The sequence below is a fragment of the Primulina tabacum genome, chromosome 14, assembly GCF_025594145.1.
Source record: "Primulina tabacum isolate GXHZ01 chromosome 14, ASM2559414v2, whole genome shotgun sequence".
Taxonomy (NCBI): Eukaryota; Viridiplantae; Streptophyta; class Magnoliopsida; order Lamiales; family Gesneriaceae; genus Primulina; species Primulina tabacum.
Genome location: NC_134563.1, coordinates 18,028,308 through 18,048,505, shown reverse-complemented (window position 1 = coordinate 18,048,505; position 20,198 = coordinate 18,028,308). Strand labels below are relative to the sequence as shown.

At 36.1% G+C, this 20,198-nt stretch overlaps 3 protein-coding genes across 3 annotated transcripts; all 3 read left to right on the top strand.

Annotated features, from left to right (window-relative positions):
• The first annotated feature begins 8,127 nt into the window (after positions 1 to 8,127).
• LOC142523821 (uncharacterized) lies at positions 8,128 to 9,504 on the top strand. Its single transcript, XM_075627552.1, has one exon. It carries the CDS (start codon positions 8,128 to 8,130, stop codon positions 9,502 to 9,504), a length of 1,377 nt encoding a protein of 458 aa, XP_075483667.1.
• Positions 9,505 to 12,706: 3,202 nt separating this feature from the next.
• Positions 12,707 to 13,466, top strand: LOC142523820 (uncharacterized). The gene is made up of 2 exons (XM_075627551.1): positions 12,707 to 13,095; positions 13,179 to 13,466. Exons 1-2 carry the CDS (start codon positions 12,754 to 12,756, stop codon positions 13,464 to 13,466), a joined length of 630 nt encoding a protein of 209 aa, XP_075483666.1. The 5' UTR covers positions 12,707 to 12,753.
• A 159-nt stretch (positions 13,467 to 13,625) lies between these two features.
• On the top strand, positions 13,626 to 16,463 carry LOC142523819 (uncharacterized). The gene is made up of 6 exons (XM_075627550.1): positions 13,626 to 13,807; positions 13,922 to 14,098; positions 14,165 to 14,272; positions 14,354 to 14,417; positions 14,509 to 14,607; positions 16,224 to 16,463. Exons 1-6 carry the CDS (start codon positions 13,626 to 13,628, stop codon positions 16,320 to 16,322), a joined length of 729 nt encoding a protein of 242 aa, XP_075483665.1. The 3' UTR covers positions 16,323 to 16,463.
• Positions 16,464 to 20,198: the final 3,735 nt, after the last annotated feature.

Genomic DNA, 20,198 nt, shown 5'->3' with positions numbered 1-20,198 from the left:
AGATTTGTTTAAGCTTAATCTCCTGATTTTTGTGTATTATTTCTTTTACAACCATATATATTCTATTTCCACATAATATAAATGAACAGTGACTACGTTTTGTCAGACATTACATGTGGCAAAATATACTAGCAAATTCTGATGACTAATCTTACCTATTTACAATATTATATTGCAATATAACAATTGTCAATATTGTACTGAAACAGACAAACTTAATCTTAACACTTGTCAAAAACAAATGATGACTCATCATATTTTGCTTACGGTATAAAAAACTAACTATAGATATCATTTGATCTAACTATAGATATCATTTCATCATCACAAACAATGGATGTCAATCGTTATTGTACTTGTGTCGATTGTGGGCAATGCTACTACAACTACTTATTTCAAAAAGAAGTCGAAGAACTGATAAGAAGATTTTACTCAAACCCAGTATGGACAATAATCCTATGAAGAATAATTACGATGGATGCAAAGCTTTCTCTTTTACAAGAGTTTGCCATAGATATTGGCACTGAGCTAGGTATCCATAGCATGCAGCAAAATCAAGATGTATGATAGATAAATAGTAAAATATTGACCTTGTACGACACAAAATATTTAGTTATAACACACATATATAAACTTATTAAAAGGTTTCAATTATATGTCGTTTTTTTACTTGTAATATTTTTTCCCTCTTGCCTTCCAATTAAACTATAATCTTTTTGTATATTTCTTTTACATGCACTTACCAAAACTTAACTTTACGCCTACCATCATATTGAATCAAATTTATGTTATTCTCACACAAATTATATCTAATTACAATGTTAAAAACCCAAAGTATAAATCCTTAATGAAATCATTTAAACATGAAAAAAACAATAAATACTCTAAAATTACACTACATAGCTGGGTCAATACCTCAAAAATTGAGGTCCTTCACCTAGTAAAAGGAGAATGTACAAATTCCAAATAGATGTATCGTATCAATTTTGAATTTTATTTATTTTTATTTTAATATGTAAAATATGACTAAAATAACCAATTTTGAATTTTATCTTTTATTTTAATATACATTTCAAATTACGCACTGTTAAAAATTGATTCTGATTGGATGCTATTTATGAATGAATGGACATGCTTCTCTTGCGTATATAATGAATAAATAAAAATATATGTAAATACCATTATTAAATATAAAAAAGGAATGACGATTAAATATTAATAAATTTATTTTATAAAAAAAGGGGCAAACGTCCAAGTTCATTACGGTGTCATATATGAATCAATTGCTATCAAATCATATCGATATAAATTCATTACATGTAAAGTTTAAATGCAAAAACTTATGTGAGACGATTCACGGATCGTATTTTATGATATGAATATTTTATTTGGGTCATCCAGAAAAAGTATTATTTTTTTATGCTAAGGATATTATTTTTATTGTGAATATCGATAGGATTGACTCGTCTCACAGATAAAGATTCGTGAGACCGTCTCACAAGAGACATACTCAAATCCAAAATACGATAACATAATCCAACTACATGCAAATCTAAGAAAAATATAAAATACATAATTAATTATTTTAATTACATTAATTATATGTGGTAGGCATGTTTATAAATTTAAAATATGATTTTCCATAATAATTCTTTAAATAGTGTTTTTAAAGGTTATTCGAAATGCGACCGAAGAACGGAAATCGGGAACTGTAATGAGAAAATATTTTTATTTAAATTATTATTTTTAATTATTTAATACATGGCATATTAAATATGAAAATTCGCCATATATTCAATATAAAAATTTCGAAAATTGTGCCTTCAGATGTTTTTAGATGTCGAGTCGTATTTTAAATCAGTAATCAATTTTTGAAGAAAACGACGACTTTTTGGAGGCTCGGTTAATATTTTCAAAAACTTTCATAAACAAGATGTTTTTTCTACATTATAATGAGCCTAATGAGCCTATTATACCAAGGTTATTAGACATAATTTTCTCTACCCAATTATATATATCAAAAGATTGAGTTTCTAAACCTTAAAACACTTGATAACTCACACCTCCTACACAAGACTCCTAGGGTTTCTCTCCAACAACACATGCACACACACCTACACGTTTAGAAGCAATTCACGTCAACTTTGAAGGAAAAACGTAGCAAGGATTCACCGTCTCTTCAACAACCTCTCTTCGCGTCTAGAATTATGAAACGACCATTACTTTTTAACTTTAAAATTCTACTAAAAATTTTTTTTCCATTAATTCTAAAATCACCATTTATAAATATTTTAACATTTTCATAAATCAAAATAATTTAAAAATTTAAATCTCATGTGCATAAATTCCCTAAAATCGTCAATTACCAAAATTCGACTTCTAACTTTAACATGATCAAAATTAACTTTAAAATAAAGCATGAAATTTCTGATAAAATCCTTAACAAAATCGTTTAAACTTTTCCTATCAATCTAGTGCGGAAATATATGTCCCTCGGGAATGTATTGCCGTACTCTGTCCACTCGAGCATCGGCGCCTACCTCAATATCATCATCACCTGCAGCATTAAAATCTAGTGAGTCTAATGACTCTGCACGTTCTAAACATTAGTAGCAAATAATACATATACAAACACATATATTAAAACATACTTTTATTTAAAATAACTTTTAAACATAAATAAATCATATATCGTAAAATCATAAAAGCGCAAAGCTTTGCATCTATTATCATTTTAGGTGAATTTTCATCCCTGAAAGTGACTAGCTTTTTATCCTCTAGTCGACTGATCAGTCTTAGATCACCATAGCGCATGGGGACGAGCGCTAGGCATCGCCATAGAAATACGATCGTCGGGCTCCCTCTGGGGCCTTGTCCCGTAAACAGACTCTCTTTGGGGCCTTTTCCCTCACGACATTCCCATAAAATTATAAGTTCACCGTTCCTTCTTAAAACAGATCCCCCACATATCCTCTATATCATTTGTCACAGATAATTTACATCCCTCAAAATATTTTTTCTTTTTCTTTTTTAAAGCATAAAATATCATAACTTTCCAAAAATAGTATTTTAACAGTAAAAATTGCACAACTTTACCATGAATCATAAAATTTCATTCTTTCATCAAAATCATCATTTTATATCATTTATCATGCATTATGATCCTTTAAGACACTGTCAACCTTTATCGTACTACCTAGGTGTAAATGACAGTTTTGACATAGACGTAAAATTTCTCGTTTTTAACTATTTCTTACTATTATTGACTCTAGACCATCCCGAATAATTATTAAACTTAAAATAAATTTTAGATATTTTTATTTGACGTAAATTCGAGTATTTAAATTTAATTCATTAATTACTAATTCGTAAAACTTTTTATTCTCGAATTAATTCAAACTTTAATATTTTCTTTTCAAATTCTAAACCTAAACTTTTTATACCTAAATTACCCTCGTGGACCATGAGCCACCCCCGTGGACCATGGTTTGAACCCCTTTCTTTTTCCTAGCCTCCACCGAACCCTATCATAACATATTGAGCCATGGCTCGATTTTTACCGAGCCACCCCCGGACCATCATGAACCAGGCCCTCACTCAAGCCCCCTGGACCCTCTCTTACCTAGACTAACCCAGCTGACCAGCCCCTAGTCCAAGCACAGCGCTCCTGCGCACGAGAACAAGAGTCGTGTGCTTTCCTCAAGCTTTGGTCGAGCCACCATTGAGCCACCAAGCACGAGCCCCTAACCTGACCCTAGACCATCCTCCCTAGATCCTTCTGGACTAGCACAGCCAGCCCCAACCGAGCCGTGACTTCCCCACACAGCACTCGCCCCGTGCGCGCATAGGAAGATTCCTAGCTCATGTGGACTCTTCCTTGCACGCTGCAACTTGAGTCCTAGCCATGCTAGGACTCTTCTTGGCCCTTGAACACCGCCTGCACAAGGCTAAGACCAAGCCTGGTCTAGCCCTGGTGCAGCCCCCCTCAAGGCCGAGCCTTACATTCACATGCCCTGTAACGTACCATACTTTTTACTACATGAAATTTGCGGAAAAATAAAAATTTTCTTAAATATGAAATAAACTTTCAAATTGCGATCATCCATAATCCATTCTCAAAAATAACTGCAACCAAACGTTCGAAATTAAAAATTTTGCTAAAGCATTTGTCTAGACATCATGACAGTAACATAAAATCAGAGTATTTGAAACTTTCATAAATTCTTAAAAACATGGCAGTCCTCGGGTTTAGCCTCTCGCATAGTCCAAGCCAGCTCACTGGTCCTCACCCCTCGTCTCCTCCAATGCATCCTCACCTGCATCGATCAAGTCTAGTGAGTCTAAAGACTCAACACGTATAAACTGGAAGTAACGAGTAATACGTAATAAAATCACATGCAACTTCAAAATAGAACCTACATACTTGAACTTGAACGTGCATATAAAAGCTTGAACTTGCATACATACATAGACGTGTCATAACGTGAAACTTTTCTTAAACATGCTTGCATAGTTGTACATTCATGAACATACTTAAACTTCATCATTTTGCGTAGAGGCATGTTTCAAAGCAAGTGACCCATAACATAATTCGCCTGATCAGCCTAAAACACAGTACTGAGCTGACGGGGACGAATCCAGTGTCACATACATGAGATTCCCGTTCATGCTTTAACGGGTGGATTGGTCCCCGTTCATGCTTTAACGCTTTCCAATCCTGATCTAAACCCGTTCATGCTTTAACGGGGTGGAGAGGTCCTCGGCCACGTTCACCGACTTCTAAACACATTCATAATTTGATCACAAGACATTTAGCATACACTAGTAGAAAAATCGGATTTTACTTCGGCATGCGTTACTTCGGCAATAATAAATTACGAAGTAATACATTACCAATAACTTCAGTAATAACACAAGCGAAGTAAAATAATATATTTTACTTCGGATGTTTAAAAACACGGGCTTCACCATATTTTTTTATTATATTTTACTTCGGCATATCAATGTTGATGAAGTAAAAAATAAGGAAAATAAGTTCATGCTGAAGGAATAAGATGAACCGATAAGTTTAATTAAATATTTAATATATATCGATTATATCATATATTCCTTCGATCAGAGATGTACGTGAGCTCATTCGATCTATCCACATTTTCCTTGAAAATTGTGGGGACTTAGACGCTAATCATCTTCTTAATCATTTTTGGGATTTAATTATCAATTAAGATAAACAGGGTCTAAATTTTTTTTCTTTTACAATACAAGGGCGGAACGTAATGGAATTTAATTAATATACATATCAGTATAAAAATACAGTTCTGTACAATAAACATTCAGACTAGACTAAGGTTCAACTACTAGATTTCAAGTGTTAGAACCATATCTACTACAAGTCCGGAATCACCACGCTAAATTTGTCCTCTCTCATCATCTTCTTGACCCCGATCATGTCCCACCTGTTGTCATACACACATACAAACAAGACAACAGCCGGATAACTCCGGTGAGAATAAATCACAGTATAAACAATGTGTACATGCCATGGTATAATAAAGCATGAAACAGATATCACTACATGTATCATAATCTGACAATGCGAATCGATATCAAACTGTAAATAAAACATGAATTGTAATCTACAAAACATAATTTATACAATCTGTGATTCAACTCATGACTCGGCATCTCAGACTCGACTCATCTCTCATGTAATCTAGGGATCCCGGTGAATAAGAACGTAACAGGTCTCCCACCTACTACTACCGGTCGCGGTGGCGGTACGTTCTTATTTCTGGACTTTGGTCTAGTCTATATCGAATAATCTGTAATAAGGATGCTATCTGTATCTGAAGCATCTCGATATACCAAACGTCCAGTGTCTTGGCATGTCTGTCCAAGACTAACCCTATTCTGACAATGTGCAATGGACCAGTGACTCATCTGTCATAGTCTAGCCCCTCTGTCAGTGACTCTCACTCAATAGCTCTCTGCTTTCTACTTTCTAATTCAGTAGAATAAACATAATCATTAAAACACAAAGGTATAAAAACAATACCATACAAGTATGTGGTTTAGGGAAACTCGAGTTAAATCTAACTCAAGTCGATCTCCCAGTTAACATTGATTTATACCTTTCTATTCTCGGTCTGACGAAGTCGAAGTCTCGGGTTCAAATCTGTTCATTCCCAATCTAGCAATGACAATCAAATATGTATAATATCAGTGAACAACTCAATTCAATACATGTTCTGATCAATACTCAAAGCAACACATAATCTGATCAATGTCAATAACATAACAGTACAATCTCAATCAATACTGAATCTGATCAATATCAATCTACTGATGTTTCGACGGTATAACAATACAGTCTCGATACCAATCAACTCACATATAAACACTCAATAACATTAAATCATAATCCTCAACAACATCAATCCACAAGACTCAAAATCTGTATCATTTCATACACATATATGCTGGAATTTCATAACAAAGGCATATCCTATCCGTTTTTCAATTCGGTATCAACTATGTTTGCTCTTCCATCTCAACAACCTATACTATCAAGCATATATGAATTCCTCCAACACATGTGTATCAAAACATGCTGAAAAGCAATAAAATGTATACCCTTTTCGAAGCCCTTATCAAGAGGATCAAGAATCTAAGCTCGGATTTAAATTCGGTTGGCCGGATCATTCAAAACCAACAACTTAAGCTTGAAGAAAACTTGACCTTTCCCTGGAGTTTCTCTCGGTAGTCTGATGTTGAGAGGTGAAGAGTGAAGGACAACACATAATATTGCATGTCCAAGGGCAAGTGTCTTATTTTTCAGCCAACACGTCTTACCGCGGGTGCGCTCACCTTTAGACCGCGGGTGCGCTAAGCTCACGGCATCCCATCCAAAATTCTAGAATCTACGACCGCGGGTGCGCTCAGTCATGTACCGCGGGTGCGCTAACCCTACTGTAGCAACACCGCGGGTGCGCGCTGTCTGGTACCGCGGGTGCGCTGTCGTCTGTATGCAACAATCCAACTCACTGCCCACACACCGCGGGTGCGTTCGAATTTGGGGCGCGGTTGCTGTCTCTCTCTTTGTCAACAGCTCAATTTGCAACGTCGCTTCTCCACGTCTGTTCTTCCATCGCCTTATTCATAATATATAACAATTCAAAAGTATCAAACTAAAATCTCGGGCATTACAAAAATTAACCCTAACACCGAGAGGGAAGCAAAACCCACCATCACCACCATCGTTCAAAGCTTCATAAATTAAAGGCCTACATCAGAGAGAAGTTATCGTCCTGTTCGCGCTGTTCTGAGGGAGCTCCATTTATCTTTCTCCACGTTCTCTCTCCAGAACCTCGCCAGATTTGTACTTCTGGTGAGGTAAAAATCTGAATTGCGTACGAGTTTTTTTTATTGATTTTGGTGGATCCGCGGTTTGATGTGGTTTTTTGTTTGTATTTTGTTGATTTAATTTTTGGATTTGTGCTGTATGGCGTGCGATCTGCGAGGTTATTTTTTTCTGGTGAATTTTGGTGTCTTTTGTTCTGATGCGGAGGGATTGGTGGAAAAATGAAGCATTTTTTCGTGTGAATCGGCTTAATGTTCTTGTGGATTTTGTGAATGTGCGGCCGGCTGTCTTAGATTTTGATTTTGTTACGATCTTATCCGAGATCTGAATTTTTTACCTTGAGGATCTCGGTTAATTGTTTTGAGAAGTTAAAATCCTTTTCTTTACGGATGAAAATTATGGATACGCCTGGTTTGGCTCGTAATTTCTTGTGAAAGTTTTGATTTTTGTCAGCTTTAGCACAGGAAGTTTCTCGCGTTTTATGATTTCTGTTTTCTTAGTGTTATCTGTATGAGAATATGATTATGTACCTGATGTAGGCCTTTAATTTATGTAGCCTGGAATCAAAATTATTGGTGCTCCATACGCATTTCTAGTTTCAGAAAATGTCTACTTACCAATGTTGCTTTATTATCATCAATTTGTAGTCATCTTTCGTTTTTTTTTGCGTTCAACAAATTAAATTGAAAATGACATTATTAAATGTAATATTTTCAGGTTTAGATCAAATTTATTGTTATATATTTCTGGTATTTTGCTGTATTGAAATGGATAAATCTTGGATTCACTCGGATAGAAGGTCAAAACAGTACGAGGAGGGTGTGGAACTGTTTATCAGAGGTTGTTTAGAGAATCCCCATATTGACTCCAATTTAATTCATTATCCTTGTTGCAAATGTAAAAATCTTAAAAAAAGACCAACTAAGTCCATTCGAGAGCATCTTTATTTCCATGGTTTTAGTCAAAATTATGTGAATTGGATTTGGCACGGTGAGTCTGCTGAAAGTGACAAAGTAAATTGGAGCACGAACAAGGAGCCAATTGGTAACTATCACGGACACTTTGAAACCACTAATATGTGTGAGGCAACATATGATAACTATACAGAAAATCCAGAAGCGTTTATGGAATTTTTGGAGGAAGCAGAGAAACCTTTGTATCATGGATGTAAGCGTTACACAAAGTTGAGTGCAATTGTGAAACTATACAACACCAAAGCAAAGCATGGGATGAGTGACGCTCTATTTTCCGATCTACTAATGGATTTTTGGGATATGCTACCAGATAATCACAACCTGCCAACCAAAATGTATGATGTAGAAAAGACATTGAGTTGTTTGGCGTTGAGTCATGAAAAGATTCATGCTTGTTCCAATGATTGCATTCTTTATAGGAAGCAATATAAAGACTGCGTAAACTGCCCTAAATGTGGCTTGTCACGGTGGAAGCTAACCAAGAAGAACGTTGAGAAGAAAGGTGTTCCTGCAAAGGTGTTGTGGTATTTCCCTCCCATACCAAGATTTAAGCGCATGTTTAAGTCTCTACATACCTCCAAAAATTTAACATGGCATGCAGGAACCACAGGAGTTCCCGGTCAGTTACGTCATCCAGCTGATTCACCATCTTGGAAGTTGGAGGATCATATGTGGCCCGACTTTGAAAGTGAACCAAGAAATCTTCGCCTGGCACTTGCAGCTGATGGCATTAATCCTTATAGCAACCTTAGTAGTCGGTACAGTTGCTGGCCAATTATGTTGGTCACCTATAATTTGCCTCCAAACATATGTATGAAGAGAAAATTCATCATGCTAACTATGCTCATTTTAGGGCCTAAACAGCCAGGAAACGATATAGATGTCTATCTTGATGTGTTAGTTGAAGATTTGCAACGATTGTGGGATGGAGTTGATGGTGTCTATGATGCTTATCGAAGACAATTTTTCACTCTTAAAGCAGTCTTACTATGGACCATCAATGACTTCCAGCCTATGGTAACCTTAGTGGATGTACTACACATGGTTATTATGCATGCCCAGTATGCAAAGAAGATACTTGTGCAAAGCATTTGGAAAATGGGAAGAAAATGTCATTTGTTGGTCATAGACGATTCCTACCACGGTTTCATCCATATCGGAGGCAAATGAAAGAGTTCGATGGTATGGAAGAACATGGAGAATCATCTACACCATTATCTGGGGTTGCTTTGTTTGACAAGCTTTCTGACATAAGGTGTGTTTTTGGAAAGAAGAGTAGTGTGAAAGGTAAAAAGAGAAAGAATGCAAAGGACAATAATTTGGAAGATAGTAAAGAAGAAAAAGATTTTGGATCAACAGATTTCAGAAAATGTTGGAAGAAGAAATCAATTTTTTTCAATCTTCCTTATTGGAAACACCTGCATGTTAGGCATTGTCTCGATGTGATGCACATAGAGAAAAATGTCTTCGAATCTCTCATTAATACTTTGATGAATGTTAAAGGAAAAACCAAGGACAATGTGGCAGCTAGGTTGGACATGGTTCAAATGGGAGTTAGGCCTGAATTGGCACCTAAATTTGGTGAAAAAAGAACATATCTTCCTCCTTCTGCATGCTCATTCACAAAAAAAATAAAAATTACAAGTTTGTCAGTCGATAATGGATATTAAAGTCCCAGAAGGTTTCTCATCGAACCTGAAAAATCTTGTGTCCTTGTCTGAGTTGAAATTGATTGGCTTGAAATCTCATGATTGTCATGTTCTAATGCAGCATTTCCTGCCAATAATCATACGTGATGCGTTACCAAAACATGTTAGATATGCCATCATAAGATTATGCTTCTTGTTCAAAGATATTTGTTGCAAGGTGATAGATGTAGCCAAGTTAGATAAGCTACAATCTGACTTGGTTGTTACACTCTGCTTATTGGAGCAGTATTTCCCCCCTTCTTTCTTCAATGTCATGCTTCACTTAACAGTTCATCTTGTTCGAGAAGTTCGATTATATGGACCAATGTACTTCCGGTGGATGTACCCGTTCGAAAGATCCATGAAATTATAGAATAATGCAATACACTTACAGCCGAAGAAAACAATTGAAGAGTGTATTGCATTATTCTATAATTCTGCACCCATGTGGTTGTCAATATTTAATATCCAACACAAATTGCTATATAAATATTTCCACAGTGAACATAAATATTTCCTGAAGTCAATGTTTCCGAAAAAAGAGAAAGATGAAAGGTGGATACAAGATGCTCACAATAAGAAGTTCATTGACTGGTTTCGTGCAAAGGTTAGGTGGATAAATCTGCTTTATGCATTTTGCGGTGAACAGTTTGGAGCTAGTATTTTAATCACCCTATTCTAATTGTATAAATGTCAGGTGGATGCTGAAATAGATAGCTGCAATGGTGGAACGACATCAACATTGACATGGCTGGCTCATGGTCCACGTGGGCAAGTCATTAAGTATAGTAGTTACGTGATAAATTGCAATTTATACCAAACAAAGGCACGAGATGATGAGAGAGTTTGCCAAAACAGTAGGGTTTCTCTAGTTGCTAGCACCATGCTTGTCTGTAGTGCCAAAGATAAGAATCCCTTGATGACTGATGTGACTTTCTATGGAGTGATTGAAGAAATATGGGAGTTGGACTATCATCAATTTCAAGTTCCTCTTTTCAAGTGTGCGTGGGTTGCAAATGACAAAGGAGTAATCAACAATGATGAATGTGGATTCACCTTGGTCAATATGAACAAAATAGGGCACAAGAATGACTCATTTGTCCTTGCAAGTCAAGTCAATCAAGTCTTTTATATTGATGACCCATTACAAAAAGGGTGGTCAATTGTACTCCCTGTGCCAAATCGATGTTACGAGGGAGATGATGATGGTTGGACTAGTGTTCCTGATTCTCGACCAATTGATGATGTTGATACTCATTGTATTCCGGCTCATGAAAATTACTTTAGATCAGAAACTGAGGGTGGCTGGGAAACGAACAAGAAAAAATGATGTGTTTCACTTTTATGTCATGTTTTTTGTTATGCTATAAACATAACCTCATTGCCATTATTTATGTCATGTTTATTATTTATGTCAGGTTTCTACAAGTCATGTTTATTATTTATGTTATTATTGTTTCTGTTATTATTTATGTCTTGTTTATACATGTCTTATTAGAATTATTGTTTGTTATTTTAATGGTTAATGTTATTGTGTAGGTTTTAACATTGGTTTCATTCATGTAAATATGTAGAAAAAGGCTCAATGGGTCGTAAAAAAAAGGACACAAATGCTACAGTTGAGATGATACAAGGAGTACATGATGATAAGCTAAATGAAGTTACTAATGCAGAGCACCCTATACTTACTGATGGAGAAGAACATCCTGTAGATGTGCAGAGGAACAAGCGAGGCTCTACGTTGATGGGTAAACTAATTGCTAGTGCCAGATGGGGGAAAAAAGCAAAGATTGATTATGATGACATGGGGCGGCTAGCATACAATGCAAATGGAAGGGCTTTACAATCATACATTGGTTCTATTGCTAGAGCCATGGTGCCAATCAGTATAAATTCATGGCCTGAAGTTCCAGAAATCATAAAACAAAAACTGTGGGAAGAGATTTCGGTAAGTATAAGCTTCAATTTGAATTTAAAATCATACTTGCACCTCTAAATAATATGTTTTTGTTGCAGAATGTCTTTGAACTAGCGCCAGAAAGTCAGTATGCTGTGATGAATTCAGCATCTCAGAAGTGGCGAGATTTCAAAAACAAATTGACTAGTAGATTTGTTTGGCCGAACAAAGATAATCCTGAAAAATTTGATTTCTCCACCAAGTCAGTATCAACTCCCACTAGCGGATTGGAAAGCATTTGTGGATGCGAGACTGGATCCATCATGGGAGGTACTTTATTAATTGATATGTTTCCTCACGAATTTATTAAATTCAATACTTAACCGAGCCAACATAATGATGCGGGTTACTCATGAATAACAAAAACAACAGACCATGCATTGTAAATATCACCACAGAATGTCTCGCAAGGGTTACATCGGCTTGGAGGCTGAACTGGTAAGAAACAGAGCAATATATTTGTAATTTTTAGCATGTTCTTCATGTTATTAAACATATGAGTTTTGAAATTGTAGCGGAACAAAAAATTGGTTGCTGAAGATGAGGATGTTGATAGATCTGTGCTTTGGCGTAAAGCTCGAGAAGACAAATCTTGCAACATAACATGTTCGGAGACATCAGAAGTAGCTGATAAAATTTTAAATGTTTAGTTTTATTCAATCGCCATATTGCCTAGATAAATAACACTGTAGATTGTGAATTGATTTGTCATGTCTCCAATTGTAGGATGAATTGTTGGAAAAGAAAGGCAAAGGAGAGTTCAAATCTTCTGGAATGAATGACGTGTTAACCACTGCCTTAGGAAGCCAAGAACACTATGGAAGGGTTCGAGGTGTGGGAGGTTTCGTAAAACCACAAGTATACTTTAAAACTTCAAGAAAGAAGAGAGAAACAATCTCAAAAGCTGTGATTGAAAATGTAAAAGCACAATCGGAGGAGACTAAAAGTTTGAAAGCTGAATTGGAGATGCTGAGGTCTCAACTTGCTGCTGTGATTCCATTAATCAATGATCGATCTTCTGAGACTGTAGCATCAAACAAGTTCTCAGGAGTGAAAGACTCAAAATTGTCAGATGATGTGCAAGAAGTTTATGATTGCGGCACTTCAAATACGAAGGTTGTATGTCTCTGAATTTTGACTTCAATTAAATTCTATTCACCTCCATATAAAAATATATCATGTCTTTTTGTTCTTGAAAGGGGAAAAAATGTCACCTGGCTTTAAAAGAACGCGAAAACGTGGTGGCTTATGGCACAATAATATCAGAAGGAGGTCCAAATGTTATGATTCACCATGTTCCACTTGGGGAAGAGAACTTCAAGGTATCTATTGATGTTGTCTTAGATGAAAAAGCAAAGCTTCCGATCCCAATTAAGTTTGGACCAACAATCATCAATGATGCTGTTGGAGTCATTGTTGGTTGGCCTAAAGAGTTGGTTATTTTTCCAACGACAAAAGGTACTTTCGGTTTTCATTTGACTTTGTGATTGCAACTGTCAGATATGTTGCTCGAACAATGTTTTATTTTAAAATACTTGTATGAATAATATTTTAAATTGTAGAGGAAGGGGAAACCTCAATCATTTGTGCTTGCGGATGTTCCTGGTCAGTGCGACAATTTCAAAGAAATTGAGAAAACATTACCCATGTCGTGCAAGTATATCTACTCTCATGTTGTTCGATTACTGAATGAATCGGATACCATATGCATTGAGTTTGAGGACGCTATGTTTGGACGTCCTAAAAGCATACGGTTGCTAAGAGAAGATATCGTACGCTTTATGGAGATTAGGGAGATAGGTGCCAGACAAATTTTAGTTTACATGGGGTATATATAATGTCTAACTTACAATATTTGTGCATTTATATAATATTTTTTGTGGTACTTAATCATATTTTGAAAATTTTCTAAACGATATATTTGTGCATCTATATCATGCAGTCACCTTTACAAAGAGTTGAAGAAAAAAGACAAGGCTGATTATTTTTCGTTTTTGGATCCCGGTAATATACCTACATGCCCGATTGGCACAGATGACCGTGACTTATCACAACATATTGCTGACCAGTTGGAAGCAGTGTGTAGAGATAGCATCTGCCTCATCCCATACAACACTGGGTAAGAATTTAGTTATTTATAGATTTCTACCTCATGGTAGTCAATGCAGTAATTTCATTTTTTCAGGTACCATTGGATCTTGACAATCGTCAACGAAGATAAGAATATGATACATTTATTGAATTCTACGTCTAACAGGAACCGAGATGATACATGGAAAACTATTGTGACAAAGTAGGTAGTAGCTTATGTTGATTTTGAATACATTAACTTATAAATATGCAAAAAAATAACTTCTTACTTTTTAAAATGTAGTGGGGTGAAGATGTACAATGCCTCCAAGGGTATTTCTAAAGGGCCAGGTTTTAAAATATTGACGGTATGTATCGTACTTATTTATGAATACATGAATTGGTAGTGGTTATTAATTAGATTGTGATTGTTGCATTAACTTTTCAATTCCATTATAGGGTAATCTGAAACAAAGTGGTTCGGTTGAGTGTGGATATTGTGTGATGAGGTACATGAAAGAGATAGTCGATTGCGATGATCCACAGTTGGAGAAGATGGTGAGTTTCTTCTTGGGATAAATTTGTTGATTGATTGAGATGAATTGTTGTCATTAAGATATATTTTATTGTTGAGATAATGTGTTGCCATTGGGATATATTTTATTGTTGAGATAATTGCTTGAGATGAATTGTTTTCATTGTGATATATTTCATATTAGTGATAAAAAAGGAAATTTTGTTCCTGATTTTATATCTTCTGTGTTGTAATCTTAAGCTTTTGTGTTTATTCTGTTTATTGCTGATATATGTTTTGGTTAAAATACTTTCTTTTCATTTGTTTTATTTGGTGGGTTGTTGGTTTTATCAAGAAATTTGAAGCCCATAAATCATATACGGGAGTATGATTCTGGACTGTAAGTGTTGTCTTTTTTTTCAAGATTCTTGTATCATTTCCAAGTGGCACAAATTCAATCTGTTCTTACTTTTAAGTTGATTTTGCTTCTTGAAACAAGAAGTTGTGTTGCTTCAGATTTTGTTGGAGTTTAAGGTGATCTGGTTTGGTCTTTTCCTATTTTTTTGGTCTTTATCTGTCCTCAAGCAAATGTAAATGCAGCCTTAAGAACTGATATATTCATATACAATCCATCTCCTATAAATTCAAAAAAAACCAATTCATGGAGACTTAAGAAAATAAACCAACCATGGGAACCGATGCTAAGAACTTGGCAGAAGATGAAATTATTTTCCGAAGCAAATGCCAACCAGATTCTGTTCCGGATGACATTACGCTGCCCGAGTTTGTGCTTTCGAATATGGACTTATATCTGGACAAGATGGTAGTTGTGGATGCAGTTACTAGGAAAGGCTACACTTACAGGGAAATGAGCAGAGATATCAAGAGATTCTCCAAGGCTGTTAGGTCACTCGGGCTGAGGAAAGGCAGAGTCGTGGTGGTGCTCCTCCCCAATGTGGCAGAGTATGCTATCATTGCACTTGGAATCATGGCTGCAGGGGGCGTTTTTTCTGGTGCGAACCCCAGTGCTCACGCATCAGAAATACAAAAGCAAGTCGAGGCTGCTGATGCAAAGCTTATTGTAACAGATGGATTAACCTATCACAAAGCTTATTTTAACAGATGGATTAACCTATTACAGGTTATAATTGACACATATTTGTAGGGGCATATCCGAGTTTAGGGCGCGCATTTCTTCACCGGAAATTAAAGACAATTTATGCCTTTTGTTTGTGTTTTGTATGCTTTCGGTTTTATGTGTTATATATGTGTGTGTTACTGGTCCATGGATAAATAAATTTGCTTGGTGTTTGATATGCTACATCATTTTTCTATTTGGGTGGTGACTTGTTTCAAGTTTTGTGGTTTTTCCAAATTATTTATATAATATCTTGATTAAATTGGTTTAGTAAGTGCAATTGTCTTCACGCAATTGGGGTAATCTGTAATGGATGTAGACTAGATGGAAACAACAGGAGCTATCTCAGCTTGGAGAGTGGTGACATGTTATGAATTTTTATCCGGTGTTATTTCAAGATGCAAATGAAATAAGTTCGTACTTTCAAATGAAATCTGCCTCTACCAGTACTGTTATATTTTATATCTGTCAATTTTTATTTGAAATAGAAGAATCTAATGTATTTTCTTTTTCAAATTTCAGTTTGCAGGATGCATCAAGAACCAATATTACACCCAATGTCAATATGACGAGGTCAGAAGTGAATGGAGTGAATTTGTTTACTCCTATGTAGGTGCTTAGATGGATGGTGTATGTTGGGACAAATATTTTGTTTGTCATTGTGGATTTTTGGATATACTTTTGATTTTGTGGATACATTTTTTGGGTTACTTGTGGATTGATGAATATGTAATTGTGGATTCGTGGATATTAATCATTTTTAGATGGATAATTTATGAGTTTAATTATATTAGTGTATTAAGTCATATATTGCGAAGTCTTTTTTTAACAATTACTTCATCAAAATAAAACATAATGAAGTGTAACAGGTAAATTACTTCGTTGTTATTTGCAAATTGTGAAGTAACATAATATTAAATACTTCGTCAATAAGAAATCAGACGAAGTGATAGAATTAATTTACTTCAACATTGTTCTGTAAAAACGAAGTTGTTTTGCGCAATTACTTCACCAAAATACAAATGACTGAAGTCTTTCGAACCACTTACTTCGTCACTAAATGTAAATTATGAAGTAACATAATATAAAATACTTCAACAAATAGGATAAATGCTGAAGTTATAGATTATATTTACTTCGACAAATAGAATAAATTGTGAAGTTGTTTGTGTCTATTACCTCATCGAAATACATAACTATGAAGTCTTTCAGATGAATTACTTCGTCGATTATTGTAAATAATGGAGTAAAATATTATAAACTACTTCGCTAAACAAAAATTAAGACGAAGTTATATATAATATATTACTTCATTATTTACAATAATCGATGAAGTAAAACACATTTCTTACTTCGGCACCGGTCCAATTTTGGACCGGTTTTCCTTCGAAAACCGGCCAAAGACTTCAGTATTTTCAATCATACAACTTCGGTTATTATGCGAAGTAAAAGATACATCTATTACTTCACGTCCATATACTTCGACAATTAACTACCTTATTACTTCATTGAATACGCGAAGTGAAAAGCGATTTTTCTACTAGTGATACCTCAAAAACTTGAAATATTTTATTTGCACGTCACACATACTCACTTGGTGTTGAGGGATTCGTTGGATCTCGCTTGGGGCCGCTGCTACAACATACTAACATGAGTTCAAACACTTATCTTTCATAGCTTAGATGTAGCTACTCGTGCTCACCACCGAAGTAAATAAATAGCTTATGGCATTCTAAATCCCTCAGAACTTGACCTCGTTTAATAATCATACTAAGCCATGGTATAGAACCCCAAAACAATCTCAAAGGGAACCCTAAACTATTCCCAAACAGGAGATACACGGACCCCGTGCCCACGTCCGGGTCCATGTAGGTACTGTAAAAAGCATGTAAAGGAAAGGGAAGGCACGGACCCCGTGCCTAGGTCCGTGTAGACTCGGAAAAATGACGCTTCGAAAGGAACAAAGGCAAGGACCCCGTGCCTGGGTCCGTGTCCGGGTACCCTCGGTGAAAGCAAACTAACGAAAATTCAATACATGTGATGCTCAACATTCTAAACATGATTGTATGGACTATGACACGACGCCTCGAAACCCATCCTAGGATGCTACTACATTGATACAACCCGTACAAACACCCCGAATCCACGACATCCAACCTACGACACGATGCAACTCAAAAACACGGGACTTGACACCAAATCGCTTCTTACGACTTCTAATGAATTCAAGTGCTTATTGACACTAACCGGTACACCAATTACCAACCCAACATCATAATAAATATACCTAAATGCAGCAAAAATCACCCGTCGATCCCCAACGAAGCCTGCAATAACAAAACTTCAAGAACACCTCAATAACATAATTTTTCAGAAAATGCAGTTTGAGCAGTCCCACGAAAATGATCATAACTCACTCAATTTTTATCTAAATATTTCAAATTTTATATCAAATCGAAGGTATCAAAATGTTCTACAATTTTCATGATGAAAGTTTTCTCAAAATCACGACCGAAAAATCGCAGTTTTTAAAAGAACAGCAAAAACGATATTTTCAGATCCAGAAATGTTCAAAATGCGATCTAAACAATTTCCGCTCAAACTTTACGCATCACACATGTATTTTTGCGCATAAAAACAACGCAACACATACTATGACATGATCGACGCAGGAAAAATAGATTTTACGTGCTTTATGATGTTTAAGTTTACCGAACCGACGATATCGAAGCGGAGATGGCACGAGGATTGATCCGGGACGAACGTGGCGTTAAAATCCTTGAAGAAAACACACGAAAATTTGCTGGAAGATGGAGAGGGGAGGGGGCGGCTGGAGAGAAAACTAAAACCCTATGTTTCTATTCAAAAATAAGAATGAATGGATGTGTATGTGTGTGTGTGTGCAAAACGTGAGTGAGTGTGTGTAAAAGCATATGTGTTCGTGTGTTTAGAAATAATTAGGGGATGATTTTGCTTAATTATACCATTAACCATGCTAATCAAGATACAATTAAAAATGCTAACTCAATTAGCAAATTAATTAAAATACTATCCCTACAACTCTTTAAATATAATCCCCTAATTAAAATAAAGAGCACAAGCACTAAATATTTAAAGGTTTTAAAATCTTAAAATCATCTAATAAGTAAATTAGGCTTTAAAATACTAAGACTTCATAAATTAATTAAAATGCCCCATCCTTGACTTAAAATAAAATACCGCATTAAAATTTTCGCCAAAAGTCGTCGCCGGTCTTTTTTCTCGGTCCCGTCCCGAATAATCTCCTGAAACATGAAACTCAAGAAAATATGTAACGTGCATCACATAAACGTAATTAATTTACAATAATGCATTTAACTAAATCATGCACCACTAAGACTCATTTTAAAATTAAATAAATGCTTTAATAATTAAATAAATGCATGGGTTATACGTGTACTGAATTTGGGCTCTACAGTTCCTCCCCCACTTATATAAATTTCTTCCTCGAAATTAAACCTTACCGAACAACTCCGGGTAGCGAATCCTCATGTCCGCCTCTGAATCCCAAGTGGCTTCCTCCACTGCTTGATTCAGCCACGGACTTTGACCAACTTGGTCACCTTTTTCCGAATTCTGCGCTCATGTCTGTCTAGGATTTGGACATGTCTCTCCTCATATGACATGTCTGGAGCCAACTGTAACGGTTCATAGCTCAACACGTGCGAAGGATTAGCTAGGTACTTCCTCAGCATCGAGACATGGAACACATTGTGTACCCCGGCCAGATTCGGCGGAAGGGCAACACGATAAGATAGTGTCCCAACTCTATCCAGAATCTCGAAAGGTCCAATAAACCTCAGACTCAGCTTGCCTCTCTTCCCAAATCTCATAACACCCTTCATAGGCGCTATCTTTACAAAAACGTGATCACCTACGGCAAACTCGAGAACTCTCCTCCTCTTGTCAGCATAACTCTTTTGACGACTCTGGGCGGTCTTCATCCTGTCTCGAATCTTGACCACCACATCGGCAGTTTGTTGAACTATCTCTGGACCAAGTTCTGCTCTCTCGCCAACCTCATCCCAATGAATTGGTGATCTGCACTTCCTCCCATACAATGCCTCGTAGGGAGCCATACCTATAGATGCTTGGAAACTGTTGTTGTAGGTAAACTCCACTAGAGGTAGCTTCGATTCCCGAGTCCCCTGGAAATCGATCATACAGGCTCGCAATAGATCCTCCAAAATTTGAATCACTCGCTCAGACTGGCCGTCTGTCTGCGGGTGAAAAGCTGTACTGAATAACAACTTCGTCCCCATGGTTGCATGCAAACTCTTCCAAAAGGACGATGTAAACCTCGGGTCCCTGTCGAACACAATAGAAACTAGGATTCCGTGCAATCGGACTATCTCCCTGATATATAGTTCCGCATATTGCGTCATGGAGAAAGTCGTCTTCACTGGAAAGAAATGCGCTGACTTAGTAAGTCGATCCAGTATGACCCAAATGCCATTG